Below are 14468 nucleotides of genomic sequence, written 5' to 3' on the forward strand. Positions count from 1 at the left end.
ATGACATGGGCTAAGTGCGCACTGTAGGTGGAGTCATAGGCCAGGATGTCGTCCACGATCTTGATGGTGTTAGGTATGTCGCCGAGAGCTTGGTCTCCTCGACGGTTATACTCGTCTCCAGACGAGACGAGACCCATAACCGCTCGCCGAAACTTGTACCGACCCCAAGGTGTTATGAAGCAGGTTAAATCCTGGTCTTCTTCTCTAATGGGGACTTGAAAATACCCCATCTTGGCATCAAGAGTGGTGAACCAAACTGCTCCGGTCCCGATCGAGGCGATGGCGTCATGAGGTGAGCGCACTGGATACACGGGCCTCTTCACGTAACGGTTGAGTCGTGTCAGGTCAACACACAGCCTTACACCAGATGTCTTTTTTGGGACAGGCACGATGGGGTGGCACCATGCCGTAGGGTAGTCCACACTCTCGATGATTCCCTTGTTAAGCAGCTCTTCCAACTGGCTCTTAATTTCTTCACGCCAATTGTAAGGGATTGTACGAGATGCTGTTACGGCGAAGGGTCGAGCGTCGTCTGTCAACTCGATGGCCATGGATCCACCAGCCATTGCACGTAAACCTTCCTTTGCTTCGAAGACGCTGGGAAAGGCCTTGATCACAGCAGCAGCGTGCCCCGCACGCTGCTGTGGCGTTGGGTCGTAGGAATGAGGCCAGCTGATCACTTCTGTGGGCGTAGATAGAGGTGGCTGCGAGGCGGTCGGGTACTTGATGGAGCTGTTGCCGGTGTGCTGTTCTTCCCTGCGTAGCGGTCGGATTTGAGCCGGAAAATCTTCGGGGAGGATTCCGAGAGCGATGGAATCGTACCAGCTAAGCAGCGCCCCCTTCACCTCCTTCACCACGCTCACAACAGTCTCAGCTTCCCTGTCGCCCAGTTGCAAGTGCGACGAGAAAGTTCCTACACAGGTGAGGGGGTGATTACCGGCAGCATAAAGTCCATCACCATCAGCGGGCGCCAAGCTGGAGGGCGGGATTCCAAGGAGTGTTGCCGTGTCGAGGCCAATAACGGTCGTTTCGGCCCCAGAGTCAGGAGTCCACGTAATCTTGTCTCTTCCAGCGGGATGTGTGGCGGTAATGAGCACCTGGGGCGCAGGTCGTGCCGTCACCGTCTTTGTGTATACGCCTGATAAGAGCTGGTATACACTGGCACCGGCTCCCCGCCTCGGGCCTGCACCGCGATGAGGAGAGACAGTTGAGGAACTCCTCGAAGCTCCTCGTCGTTTCCTCACTGTCTGCTGACATACACTCGCAAAATGCCCTCTTTTCCCGCAGTTACGACACACTTTATCTATTGCCTGGCATCCCCTTTTGTCACTGCGACAATCTTTGCCACAACGATAACAGCCCGTGGGGCTTGAGCCCCCGAAACTGCCCTTCCTGTAGTTCGAGACAGCGTTCACACCATGGCTCGAAGAGTGAGAGCCGCCCCTTAGTACTGCACTACACTGGTTAGCGCTCTCTGATGCTCTGCAAATATCTATGGCGTTTTCAAGGGTGAGTTTCTTGTTTTCCAGCATGCGTTTCAGAGCCACTTCGTCTCGTGTCCCAACGACAATTCTGTCACGCAGCTGATGGTTTATGCACTGGTCGCAAAAGTCACAGAAATTGGCGATTTCCTTTACAGCACATAAAAAGTCGTCAAAACCTTCTTGCGTTTCTTGCACGCGGGAGTAGAAGTCTCTTCTATCCATGATGATGTTGCGCTGGCTTCGCAGGTACTCACACATTGCATCGAGGATGGTTCTTAACTCCGCGTCTCTCGGTAAGCTTATCCCGTAGCGAAGTGTACGGGTCCACTCGTCGTCTAGGACAGCAGCGAGTGCCGCCCTCTGCTCAGCCAGGGAGAGACAGTCTATCCTGGCGAGGGTTACGTATCCTTCAAACTTATGGCGCCACGTGTCGAACTCACGTAAAGATGCTGACGCCGTTAAGTGAGGAATGATGGTGGCGGACGTCGGGAACCTCGCGCCCTGGGTAGACGTGCTGCGGGCTGTGGTTTCGCCTTCATTGCTCGCCGTGGTGCGACTGGGAGCTTGTGTCCCCACTCTCTCCAGCAGCTGGGTTAAACGCTCCTCGCGAGCCTGACTCTGCTCCGACTGTCGCGCTAGCAGGGCAGCCAGCGCCTCCAACTGCTTCTCCATTCTGCGCCGTACCCACTGCAGCCTTGTCCTGATCCTACTCACTGCGCCATGTTCGACTCTTGACCAGCAGGGGCACAGGAAACGCAGGTAACAGTGCAGGTGTTTATTCACAGAAGGTGTGAACAGAAGGCTGGAGGTAGGTGATCTCCCGGCGCCAGGCCGCGCACTTCCACTTAACACTTATGACTGAAGCCTAGCTCGTTCACTCATACACGTATTCATGCCTCACACAAGTCTCGCTCATTCACTCGTTCACACAACTAGCTAACAACCACACACAGATATATTAAAAAGATTAATGACAAAAAATAAATAAATAAATAAAAACATTCATTCCATGCAGGTGGGCTCTCCTTGACCCACAGAGAAAGGCTGGTAATTCTCTGTTGATCATTAGCTACAGTATGGCAGCCTCTGTTATACTTCGATATCTCTGTGAAATATTGTTGTTTTTTTAACGTCAAATGGTAAATACTTAATAATGATAAGCTGAGATATAACACAGTATTAAGCCAAGCCTTCAGTTCACACAAGCTTTTCAATGATTTCACATTACGCCACACAAGGGACGAGACATTGCAGTGCAAGCCCCGCCAGGACATGTTTGAATTTGGCGCTTCAATCAGTAGCATCTAGATACTTTGACAATTACAGTTAAAATGGCCTGAGATTTATTTTTACACGCTTATAATTCTTTATATTTAATTTTCTATTAGTTTAGTATAATATAAAAGAAGTTGGTGCTTGTTATTGAAAGGTAAAAGTGTCTTGTGGATAGGTTTGGGTGCGTACTGTGCGGAGCAGGCTGGGAGGGACGACACACCACCAGACCTCAGTAAGCAAGGCTCTGTGTTCAAAGGGTGCCATAAATTGCTGCTTTATTTAACGTATTTTCGCAGAACAAGACAGTGACAGGGGCCGTGGTGGCTGTCTGCGTGTGCTGGTGCAAGCTTGGTGCCTGCCGGGAGGTGCCAAGTGCAGTGCCACCAAGGCTAATATTGATAAGAAACCGGCCCACCACTTGTCCAGCCAGCTAATTTGCACAGTGTGATGTAACAGGCGGTAACTGTGATAGTGTTGTTACCTGTCACCAACAACAACAACAACACAGGGCTGTCAGGTCAGTGGTTAACCTTACTGTTTATTGTTAAGCCTCGTATTTCATGTTTTTTGCACCTCGTTAGGAATATATTGACGTGACCCAGCATTCCACGGTGCCACAAGCGCTCCAAGCCTCCACCACAAAACTCTTACTAATTAACCATGACAGGAATTATAAAGACGTAAAAAAAATACACTTAACTAATGTTATCAGCTGAGGTGGAGGCAGCCTTCCCCATTTGTCGGCCAATATCTGCTTCATTTCTCACTTATTGTAAGCCTAACACGTCAGTAAGTGGAGCTACATGACTAGGCTTTCATATCCGCTAGCTAGATATATCCGCCATTCCCTCATTTAGTTACGATGGAAGAATAACAGGCAAAATAGCGGCCGTTCTCTCCACTGACAAGGGCCGCCATGTTGCCTGGCTACCTCCGCCAACCTGATTCAACCTGTGGATTTCAAAATTTTTTTGGTATTTTCTTAACTTCTTTATTCTGGTGGTATAGCATGTTTTTATGGTTTATAAAAATAATTATTTGCTTTAGAAGTGTTTTCGTGGCTTGTGTTGAGTTGTGTTGAATTTTGTGTTGCTTGACGAAAATGTGGGGAGTTTTTTTGGCAGTATTTTGGCAAACTTGTTTTTTTATTTCACGCTCTAACTACGTCTTTTGTGTTTCTAAAAATTGCTTATGATTTTTAAAGTGTTTTTTGGTTCCTGTTGAGGGAAATAAGTGGACTTTAGAAATGGTTTATGGTCCTGTTAAAAGTTGTTATTACAACACTTTTTATGTTATTGTCTCTCCATTTCAGCTTGTAACTAACTTTTCATTGCTTGAAAAAATAGTTTGTATGTTTTAAAGTGTTTTATCTTGTTGTTGAGTCAAAATGGGTGGACTTTTCAGTGGTTTTTAATCGTATTTAGGTTCCAACACTTGTTTTTTACAATATTTCGGTTTTATTTGTTTATTCTTGTTCCAGGTAACTTTTGATGGTGTAAGATGATAGTTCAGATTTTTTAAAATTTTTTACGCTCCTAAAAATTCAAATGTTGTGGATTTTTCAATGATTTAAATTGTGCCGAATATTTCAACACTTTTTCCATATTTCATTTGGATATTTTTTAAATACTACTCAGGCTGGAGCTGTTTTAATATTGTGAATATTAGTTTAAGTATTTGTCAAGTCAGAATATATAAGGCATTCCAGCCTAGCTCCATTTTTTCGAGGGGTCATTTTCAAAATGAAACCCGTTACGGTACGTAAAATAGCCGTGACGTCACGGCCGCCATCATGGACCCGGGACCTTGATCGGCTCCGCTGTCTCCTCGGTAATATTTATCGTATTTTGCAATGTTTTCCTGGTGTTTCCATGTCTTTCTAGACTCAGACGTGTAGATAAGAGTAGAATGAGTAAGAAAATGAGAGAAATAGAGGAGGAAGATGAAGGGAGAAGGAATAGAGGAGGTGGTAAAACAGAAAAATGCTAAGAAAACAATATTTAGGTTAATTTTCCCTGCTGCCCTGTCTGTCTTTGTAGTATTTGTCTTCCGTGACAGTGCTTGCAGTGTATTTGCTGTGTTTAGGGGCTGTTGGAGTGTGTCTGGAGGTGTTTACGGGGTGTTGGAGTGTGTGTGGAGGTGTTTAGGGGGTGTTGGAGTGTCTGTTGATGGGATTTGGTGATGTTTGAGTCAATATTTAGCGTTCCTGGTGTGTTTTGGGGTGTCTTAGGCTTGTTTACGAATGTTTTAAGTGTGTTTTGGACTGTTTTCAATGTTTTGTGATGTTTTAAGTGTATTTTGTGATGTTATGGATGAGTTCGGGTGTGTTTTATATTGATACGGGTGGGTTCTGGGTGCGTTTGTGGGTATTTCAGGTCAGTCTGGGTGTGTTTTGGAGTGTTTTAAGTGTGTTTTGGGCCGTTTTCAGTGTTTTGGGATCTTGTAAGTGTGTTTTGGGATGTTATGGATGAGTTTGAATGTGTTTTGAGTAGGTACGGTGTGTTTTGGATGCGTTTTAAGTCAATTTGGGTGAGTTTTGGAGTATTTTAAGTGTGTTTGGGGATATTTTGGTGCACTTTCGATATGTTTAGGATGTTTTTTTGTGCGTTTAGGAGTGTTCTGGGTATGTTGAAGGTGTTTTAAAGTGTTTTAGTGTAATTGGAGTTGCTTTTGAGGTGTTTTGGTTATGTTATAGGCATGTTGCAGATAACCATTGGGTCTTTGAGGGTAGAAGTGGTGTGCTTGAGGTAAAATAAAAGATTCTAGGGTGTTTTGGGGAGAGGCTGTGATAGTAGAAGCTTGTCAGGGGTGTTATAGCGTGTGTTGTGATATATGAAGCTACTAGATGCAAGTGTGGGGGATGTCTGGGTCTGGACGGAGTGTTGTGGTGTTAGGGTGCTAGCAGGGGGAGGTACTGGAGGTTGTAGGGATGTGTAGAGGGTAAATAGAGAGGTACACTGTAGGTTAGGTTAGGTTAGGCGTTGATTGGCGTTGATTCAGTTATACATTTTTTTTTTTTTCAGATACAAATGCAGTTGGACAAGAGAGAAAAGCAGGAAGACCACCACCACCACCACCAGCACAGCGCGGAAAGTTGAAAAGTGAATAATCAACCGCATGCTGTCCTTTATTCTCTTGAGTATGAAATGGTTAAATGACAATCTCTCTCTCTCTCTCTCTCTCTCTCTCTCTCTCTCTCTCTCTCTCTCTCTCTCTCTCTCTCTCTCTCTCTCTCTCAGCTTGGTATTAGTAACCCCGTTGGCAGAAGTGACACCCGCGTTTTCTCTTCTCAGATGTAAACAAAGCGGTAGTTTCCTTCCAGCTGGTGATAAAACTTTCTCTCGCTCTCCCTCACTCTCCCTCACTCTCCCACGCCACGGAAGCAGTGAAATAAGGCACACGAGGAGGAAGTGAGAGGATAATGAAGTTTGGAAGTTTGTGATACGTCAGAAGGTTACACCCATTTCCTGTCCAGATGTTGGTTATTGGGCCTCGTGTTTGTTTGTGTTCCCTAGTGTTGCTCTTGTGTTGTGAGAGGAATATAGTGCTGTGTGTGTGTGTGTGTGTGTGTGTGTGTGTGTGTGTGTGTGTGTGTGTGTGTGTGTGAAGAAGAAAATGTTATATTATATCTACGTGTTTAAAAGTTTCCTACATTTAAGTCAAAAGAGGCTGGTTGGCTGGCTGATGCTGCTACTGTGTGGATTTAATTGCTCGTCTATGTTCCTTTATGCTGTGAGGGAAAGTGTGTGTGTGTGTGTGTGTGTGTGTGTGTGTGTGTGTGTGTGTGTGTGAAGGAAGAAAGGGGTGGTGTTTAGGGGTCTGGGATGAGAAAACGAGTCATTTCTTTTTTAGCCTTCAGAAAAAAAATAATAAGAAAGTTTTTACAGTGGGAAAATTTTGGTGGTGAGGGAGAATATGACTAAAATATTACCTCAAATTTAAGCTAACGTGGTGAAGCTTCACACTCCTCAGCTGCCCCAAACCAAACCAAGCCTAACCCAAAGAAGCCTACCCTAACTTCTGTCTGGTGCTTCCTCCTCCCCAAGACTGACTGGCTATCTCGTGTCTTAATCCCAAGCTAGCCTAACCAAACTTTACCTAACGTAACCTAAGCAATTCTAACCTAGCCAAACCTTACCTAAGCAAGCCTCACCTAACCTAACCTAACCTAACCTAACCTAACTCAACCTAACCTAACCTAACCTAACCTAACCTAAAGAAGCCTAGCCAAACCTAACCTAACCTAGCCTAGCTTAACCTAACCTAACCTTGCCTAACTTAACGAAGCATAGCCAAACCTAACCTAACCTAGCCTAACCAAACCTAATGTAACTTTCAGAGCAATGGCAACCCTCCGATCCGGCAAGCAAGTTGACGGCAGCGATGGCGGCGGCAGTGGTGGTGAGGTGGACGGCAGGGACAGAGGGGCAGTACAGGATGCGGACATCAAGGAGAAGGTGAGCAGGGTGTTGTGTGGGTGTGTGTTGCTAAGTTGAGGTGTAAAGTGTTTGGTTGTCAACACGCTGCAATATTTGTCACTCAAGGCTCATGCAACACTGCCTCCATGCACAAGTGTGTCGGGAAAGTGATTTAAAGTCGTAAACATTTTCTTGTTTTACTTTATTTGTTTATTTATTTATTTTGATTTATTTTTTACATATACAGGAGGGACACTGGTCAAAGGCAACTAAATACTATAAGAAAAAAATACTGAGAAAAAAATAAAAGATAAAAAAGACCTCACTTAACCTAACCTAACCTGACCTCTTTTAACCTAACATAACCTAACTTAACCTAACCTAACCTAACATATGCTAACTTAACCTAACCTAACCTCTTTTAACCTATCCTAACCTAACCTAACTTAACCTAACCTAACCTAACCTAACTTAACCTAACCTAACCTAACCTAACTTAACATAACCTAACCTAAGCTAACCTAACCTAACCTAACCTTAACCTAACCTAACCTAACCTAACATATGCTAACTTAACCTAACCTAACCTAACCTAACCTAACCTAACCTAACGTCTTTTAACCTAACCTAACCAAACCTAACCTAACCTAACCTAACCTAACTTAACCTAACCTCACTTAACCTAACCTAACCTAACCTAACTTAACCTAACCTAACTTAACCTAACCTAACCTAACCTAACGTAACCTAACTTAACCTAACCTAACCTAACCTCTTTTAACCTAACCTAACTTAACCTAACCTAACCTAACCTAACCTAACCTAACACCCGCAGAGGAACGCACGGACAAGCAAGGTGGTATTCGGCAGTCTGATCCTGGACCTGCTCGGCTTCACGGTGGTGCTGCCTCTGTTTCCTGCTCTCCTCGACTATTACTCCAAGCATGACTCCAGCGGCTTGTATTCCTCTCTGCTGTCCTCTGTCACTTATTACCAGCACATCATTGGCGTTCCTGCAAGGTTCCACTCTGTCTTGTTTGGTGGTATGTGGGTTTGTTTTGTTTTGTATTGGTTTATATATTTTTAGATTGTTTTATTTATTGATTTATTTATTTTCAATTTTTTTTTTATCCTATTATCTATTTATTTTGTTTGTTTGTTTGTTTGTTTGTAGGGTGTGTGTGTGTGTGTGTTTGTTTGTGTTCCTGCTGTTCAATATTGCAGCTTGTTTTTTTTTTTTTTTTTTTTTTTTTTTTTTTATCATTATCTTGTGTTTTATTCCCTTTCATTTGTGTTTATTGTTTGTTTTTTCACGTCGCCATCATCCTTTCTCTTTATTTTTCGTCTTTTCTTACGTAATTCTTTGCCACTTGCTTTTCAATTCCACGTCAGGAGTTTTTGCAGTGTTCGTCACCCCTTAAGGTCCTCTTGATTCAGTTTGTCAGTGTTCATCACCCCTACAGGTCCTCTTGATTCAGTTTCTCAGTGTTTGTCACCCCTACAGGTCCTCTTGGGTGAGTTTTTCAGTGTTCGTCACCCCTGTAGGTCTCCTTGGGTCAGTTTATAAGTCTTCGTCACCCCTACAGGTCCTCTTGGGTGAGTTTCTCAGTGTTGTTCCCCCTACAGGTCTCCTTGGGTCATTGTTCTCCCTGCTTCAGTTCCTGTTCTCTCCCATCACTGGCGCTCTGTCGGATGTCTATGGCAGGAAACCAGTCTTCATTTGCACCCTGGTACGTTCCTTCTTATTTATTTATTTACAGTGTTATTCTCGATTTACCCATCTATTCATTTTACGCAAGAGAAACGCAGATTAATGAGTGACGAACAGAAACACAAACACACACACTCACTTTCTCAGTCCATCTTATCTAACAAAACACACAAGTAACATCAATTTCTCCACTTGTCACTCATCCACACACCACTCACTCATCCACCATCCTTCCAGATCGGCGTGGCTGCCTCGTACGGACTCTGGGCGGCTGCGAGTAATTTTGCTATGTTTGTCATGGCTCGCATCGTTGGCGGAGCTGTGAAGGGGAACGTGTCCCTGGCGTACTCCATCATGACGGACGTGTCAGATGAGAAGACAAGGGCGAGGGGCATGGTGAGGTCTGCTGGGGTGTTGTGGATTGTTCTGAGGGTGTTTTCAGGTGTTTTTGGGGTGTTTTGGGGTGTTTTTGGGGTGTTTTTGGTGTGTCTTGGGTGTTTTTGTGTGTTTTTGGGTGTTTTTGGTGTGTTTTGGTGTGTTTTGGGGTGTTTTTGGTGTGTTTTTGTGTGTTTTGGGGTGTTTTTGGTGTGTTTTTGTGTGTTTTGGGGTGTTTTTGTGTGTTTTGGGGTGTTTTTGGTGTGTTTTGGGGTGTTTTGGTGTGTTTTGTGAAGTGTTTTTGTGTGCTTTGTGTGTTTTGGGGTGTTTTTGGTGTGTTTTGGGGTGTTTTTGTGTGTTTTGGGGTGTTTTGGGGTGTTTTTGGTGTGTTTTTTGTGTGTTTTGGGGTGTTTTGGTGTGTTTTTGTGTGTTTTGGAGTGTTTTGGTGTGTTTAGGGGGTGTTTTGGAGTGTTTATTGGTGTTGTGGTGGTGTTTTGGGACTTTTGGTGTGTTTTAAAGTGTTTTGGGGTGTTTTTGGAATGTTTTGGTGTGTTTTGGGATGTTTAGGAGTATTTTGGTGTGTTTTTGGAGTGTTTAGGTGTGTTTTTGGAGTGTTTTGGGGTGTTTTTGCAGTGTTTTGGGGGTGTTTAGGAGTATTTTTGGTGTTTTGATGTGTTTTTGGAGTGTTTTGGTGTATTTTGGGGTGTTTTTGGGTGTTTTAGGGTATTTTGAGAGTGTTTTGGTGTGTTTTTGGAGTGTTTTGGAATGTTTTGGTGTGTTTTGGGGTATTTTGAGTGTGTTTTGGAGTGTTTTGGGGTATTTTGAGTGTGTTTTGGTGTGTTTTTGGAGTGTTTTGGGATGTTTTGGTGTATTTTGGGGTATTTTGAGGGTGTTTTGGAGTGTTTTGGGGTATTTTGAAGGTGTTTTTAGATGTTTTAGGGTATTTTGAGGGTGTTTTGGTGTGTTTTGGGGTATTTTGAGGGTGTTTTGGAGTGTTTTGGGGTATTTTGAAGCTGTTTTGGTGTGTTTTTGTAGTGTTTTGGGATGTTTTGGTGTATTTTAGGGTATTTTGAGGGTGTTTAAAGGTGTTGTGGTGGTATTAAATATATTGTTTGTTTACTTTTTTTAACTTTTTATGTTCTTATGCATTATTTTATTTCTTATTTATATTGTGGTGTGTTGTCAATGTGCCCTAACCTAACCCAACCTCCCCTAACCTCCCCTCAACCCACAGGCACTGATCGGCGTGGCATTCAGCATAGGCTTCACCATTGGGCCAACTGTGGGGGCCGCGTTCTCCCGCTGGGGAAGTACTGGGTGGTTCGCGGCCTCGGCTGTCTACGCACTCACTCTCGCTGTGGCTAACATAATATTCTTTGCTGTCTTCTTCCAGGAATCGCTGCCTGAGGTGAGTGTGTGTGTGTGTGTGTGTGTGTGTGTGTGTGTGTGTGTGTGTGTGTGTGTGTGTGTGTGTGTGTGTTCAATAATTTATTCTTACTGTCTCTCTTTTATTTATTTATTTTTTGTTATGTACATTTTTTTTGTGTTTTTGTATAATTTTTGCTTATCTTTTTTTTTTTCTTTTCATTTTTTCTTTGTTTGCTTGTTTTGTTATTTGTTTGTATTTCCTTGTGTCTCTGAATGTTCTTAAAGAGAGGTGCATTGTGGGTAAAGCATCATTTTTCTTTTTCTTTTCCTCATTTCTTTACTTTTCCCTCTTATTCCTTCCTTTCTGTCATCATTACAAACCCATTCTATCATTTTCCTTACCATAAACCATCAAAACATCTTGACAATCTCATTTAAATCCTTTTTTTTCATTATCATCCGTTCATTTACACCATCTTGCTTTCTTTCACTTATAAATTCATTACACTCCTCTGCTTGTGTGTTTTGGAGTGTTTTCGGATATTTTGGGGTGTTTTGGGGCTGTTTTTGCAAGTGTTTTGAGGTAAATTGTCTGTTTTGGGGTATTTTTGGGTGTTTTGGGAGTGTTTTGCAAGTTTTTGAGGTAAATAGTGTGTTTTGGGGTGTTTAATGGTGTTTTGGGAGTGCTTTTCAAGTGTTTTGATGTAAATAGTTTGTTTTGGGGTGTTTAATGGTGTTTTATTGGTGTTTTGGGGTTATAAAGTGTTGTTTGAGGGTGTTTTGTGGTAAGTGGTGTGTTATCAAGGCTGTAGTGGAAGTTACTGTGGGTTTTCAAAGGGTGTTTTCATGGCGATTCACTTGTATTTGATCCCTTGTATAGTAAAACCCCAGCTCCCTGAGTTGGCAACACTGTTTGTTTACGTTCGCTGTTGTCTCGTCCTGTGTGAGTCAGATTTGTGTCTTGTTCTCCCCACCGCAGGGCAGAAGGAGGAGGGACATCGGTGCCAGTTTGAACGAGGCTTGGGAGCTGATCAACCCTAGGGCTCTGTTTTCCTTCAGCTCTGTCAAGGGCCTGGGCAGAGAAGGTGTGTGTGTGTGTGTGTGTTTGTATGTTCAGTATTGTGTGTTTGTGTCTTGTGCTGTGTGTGTTTGTTCGTGTTGTTTGTGTGTTTGTAGTATTGTGTGTGTGTGTGTTTGTGTTTAGTATTGTGTGTGTGTGTGTGTTTGTGTGTTTAGTATTGTGTGTGTGTGTGTGTGTGTGTGTGTGTATTAGCTAACATTCCCTTTTGTTTACTCCTGAAACACATACACACGCACACACACACACACCACCTCCCGTTCCTCCTCCTCCTTTTCTCCCTTCACTCATAAACATCTCTCTTTCTCTCTTTCTCTGTAGAACGTACGAAATTAATACAACTTAGCCGAGTTTACTTCCTCTACCTGTTCCTGTATTCCGGCCTGGAGTTTACGCTGACCTTCGTGACCCACCACAAGCATAGTTACGACTCGTTGGCACAGGGCCGCATGTTTTCCTTCCTGGGCCTGGTCATGGCACTCACACAGGGAGGGTTTATGCGAAGTGTTAAGACCGGAACTGAAAAGGCAACTGCTAATAAGGTTAGGTGTGTTCTGTGGTCTGTTTGTGTGTGTTGGGGAGGGGTTTGTGTGTGTGTGTGGCCGGGAGAGGGTTGCCTGTGTGTGTGTTTTCAAGGGTGTTTTCATGGTTCTAGTTTAACGGGCTGTAGTGGAAGTTATTGGGGTTTTCAAGGGTGTTTTCATGGTTCTAGTTTAACGGGCTGTAGTGGAAGTTATTGGGGTTTTCAAGGGTGTTTTCATGGTTCTAGTTTAACGGGCTGTAGTGGAAGTTATTGGGGTTTTCAAGGGTGTTTTTATGGTTCTAGTTTAATGGGCTGTAGTGGAAGTTATTGGGGTTTTCAAGGGTGTTTTCATGGTTCTAGTTTAACGGGCTGTAGTGGAAGTTATTGGGGTTTTCAAGGGTGTTTTCATGGTTCTAGTTTAATGGGCTGTAGTGGAAGTTATTGGGGTTTTCAAGGGTGTTTTCATGGTTCTAGTTTAACGGGCTGTAGTGGAAGTTATTGGGGTTTTCAAGGGTGTTTTTATGGTTCTATAGTTTAACAGGCTGTAGTGGAAGTTACTGGGGTTTTCAAGGGTGTTTTCATGGTTCTAATTTAACAGGCTGTAGTGGAAGTTACTGAGATTTACAAAGTATATTTTCAAATCTATATTTTTACTGTGTAGCCAAAGAATTACAATATAAAACAACAGGATTTATCAGTAACAATATTATGAAACCCACCACTGCCTGCTCTACCACCCTCACCATCCACAGGGCCTAATGATGATGATTCCTGCTTTCATCCTCATCGGGGCTAGCGAGACCAACCTGGGGCTGTACTCTGGACTGACGCTGTATGCCATAGGTGGGTCTGGAAGGGCTGGGATAACAGATAATTTAAATAAACACTCAAACACTTAAAAAAACACAAAATTCATGCTGGTATACACTTAAAAACACAGAGAAATACTTACTAAGGCTGGCGTACACATGTAAACTTGTACGCAAACACTGGTGTACACTTAGAAACACACACACACTTGGTAAGGCTGGTACATACACACACGCAAACCCATAAGAGATGCTGGTATATGCTCAAATTCATACACATATTAGGTAAGGCTTGTATACACCAATCTAGATGTATGTCGAATGAGATAGCTCGTACACTCTCTCTCTCTCTCTCTCTCTCTCTCTCTCTCTCTCTCTCTCTCTCTCTCTCTCTCTCTCTCTCTCTCTCTCTCTCTCTCTCTCTCTCTCTCTCTCTCTCTCTCTGTCCTACACCTCAGTACACCCCTGCTATCCACCCCTACACCATAAATACACCCTGTCTAACCCCTACATCTTATTAAACTACCCTGTTTCTCCCCTGCACCTCTGTAAACCCTGTATATCTTACCTGTTTGTCTGTCTGTGCGTCTGTCAACTCACTACACCCTGTCTGTCCCCTTACATTTCAGTACACCCCCTGCCTGTCCCACCCACTTACCCCTGTCTCTCTACCCCCCGTCTCTTAGGTTCCTCTATGATGGTGCCCTGCCTCACTGCCCTCGCCTCCTGCCACGGCGCGGCCTCTCACAAGGGCACCCTGCTTGGCATTTGGAGGTCATTAGGAGCTCTTGCAAGGGCGTTCGGACCTGTTGTGACATCAATAGGTTTGTTATGTTTTCTTTGAGAGTGTGAGGCTGTGTTTGGGTGTGTTTTGGGTGTATTTTGGGGTGTTTTGAGGTGTTTGGTTGTGTTTTATGTGTGTTTTTGGTGTGTTTGGGGGTGTTTTGGGGGTGTTTTGGGTATATTTAAGGGTGTTTTGGGTGTGTTTGGGTGTGTTTTTGGTGTGTTTGGGTGTGTTTTGTGTGTGTTTGGGTGTGTTTGGGTGTGTTTTGGGGTGTTTGGCTGTGTTTGGGTGTGTTTTGGGGTGTTTGGCTGTGCTTTGCATGTGTTTTTGGTGTGTTTTGGGGTGTTTTGGGTGTGTTTGGGGGTGTTTTGGGTATATTTAAGGGTGTTTTGGGTGTGTTTTGGGGTGTTTGGCTGTGCTTTGCGTGTGTTTTTGGTGTGTTTGGGTGTGTGGGGCAGTGTCTTGGGGATGTTTGGCTGTGTTTGGGTGTGTTTTGGGGTGTTTGGCTGTGTTTGGGTGTGTTTTGGGGTGTTTGGCTGTGTTTGGGTGTGTTTTGGGATGTTTGGCTGTGCTTTGCGTGTGTTTTTGGTGTGTTTTGTGTGTGTTTTTGGTGTGTTTGGGTGTGTCGGGCAGTGTCTTGGGG

General features: G+C 43.9%; 1 protein-coding gene across 7 annotated transcripts in view; it reads left to right on the plus strand.

Moving 5' to 3' along the window:
• The first annotated feature begins 2955 nt into the window (after window positions 1-2955).
• The window catches only part of LOC135095825 (major facilitator superfamily domain-containing protein 10-like), a 15748-nt gene continuing 4235 nt past the window's right edge, over window positions 2956-14468 (plus strand). Inside the window, exons 1-11 of one of the 7 annotated variants that reach the window (XM_063996947.1) lie at window positions 2956-2991; window positions 5783-5860; window positions 7099-7216; window positions 8013-8220; window positions 8804-8907; window positions 9126-9284; window positions 10498-10671; window positions 11611-11716; window positions 12031-12251; window positions 12985-13075; window positions 13728-13865. In XM_063996947.1, the coding sequence (XP_063853017.1) occupies window positions 7103-7216; window positions 8013-8220; window positions 8804-8907; window positions 9126-9284; window positions 10498-10671; window positions 11611-11716; window positions 12031-12251; window positions 12985-13075; window positions 13728-13865 (1315 nt within the window). In that variant the 5' untranslated portion in view covers window positions 2956-2991; window positions 5783-5860; window positions 7099-7102. The other 6 variants (XM_063996944.1, XM_063996946.1, XM_063996943.1 and 3 more) reach the window with 6 other exon arrangements.

The sequence above is a fragment of the Scylla paramamosain genome, unplaced genomic scaffold (genome assembly GCF_035594125.1).
Source record: "Scylla paramamosain isolate STU-SP2022 unplaced genomic scaffold, ASM3559412v1 Contig1, whole genome shotgun sequence".
Classification (NCBI taxonomy): Eukaryota; Metazoa; Arthropoda; class Malacostraca; order Decapoda; family Portunidae; genus Scylla; species Scylla paramamosain.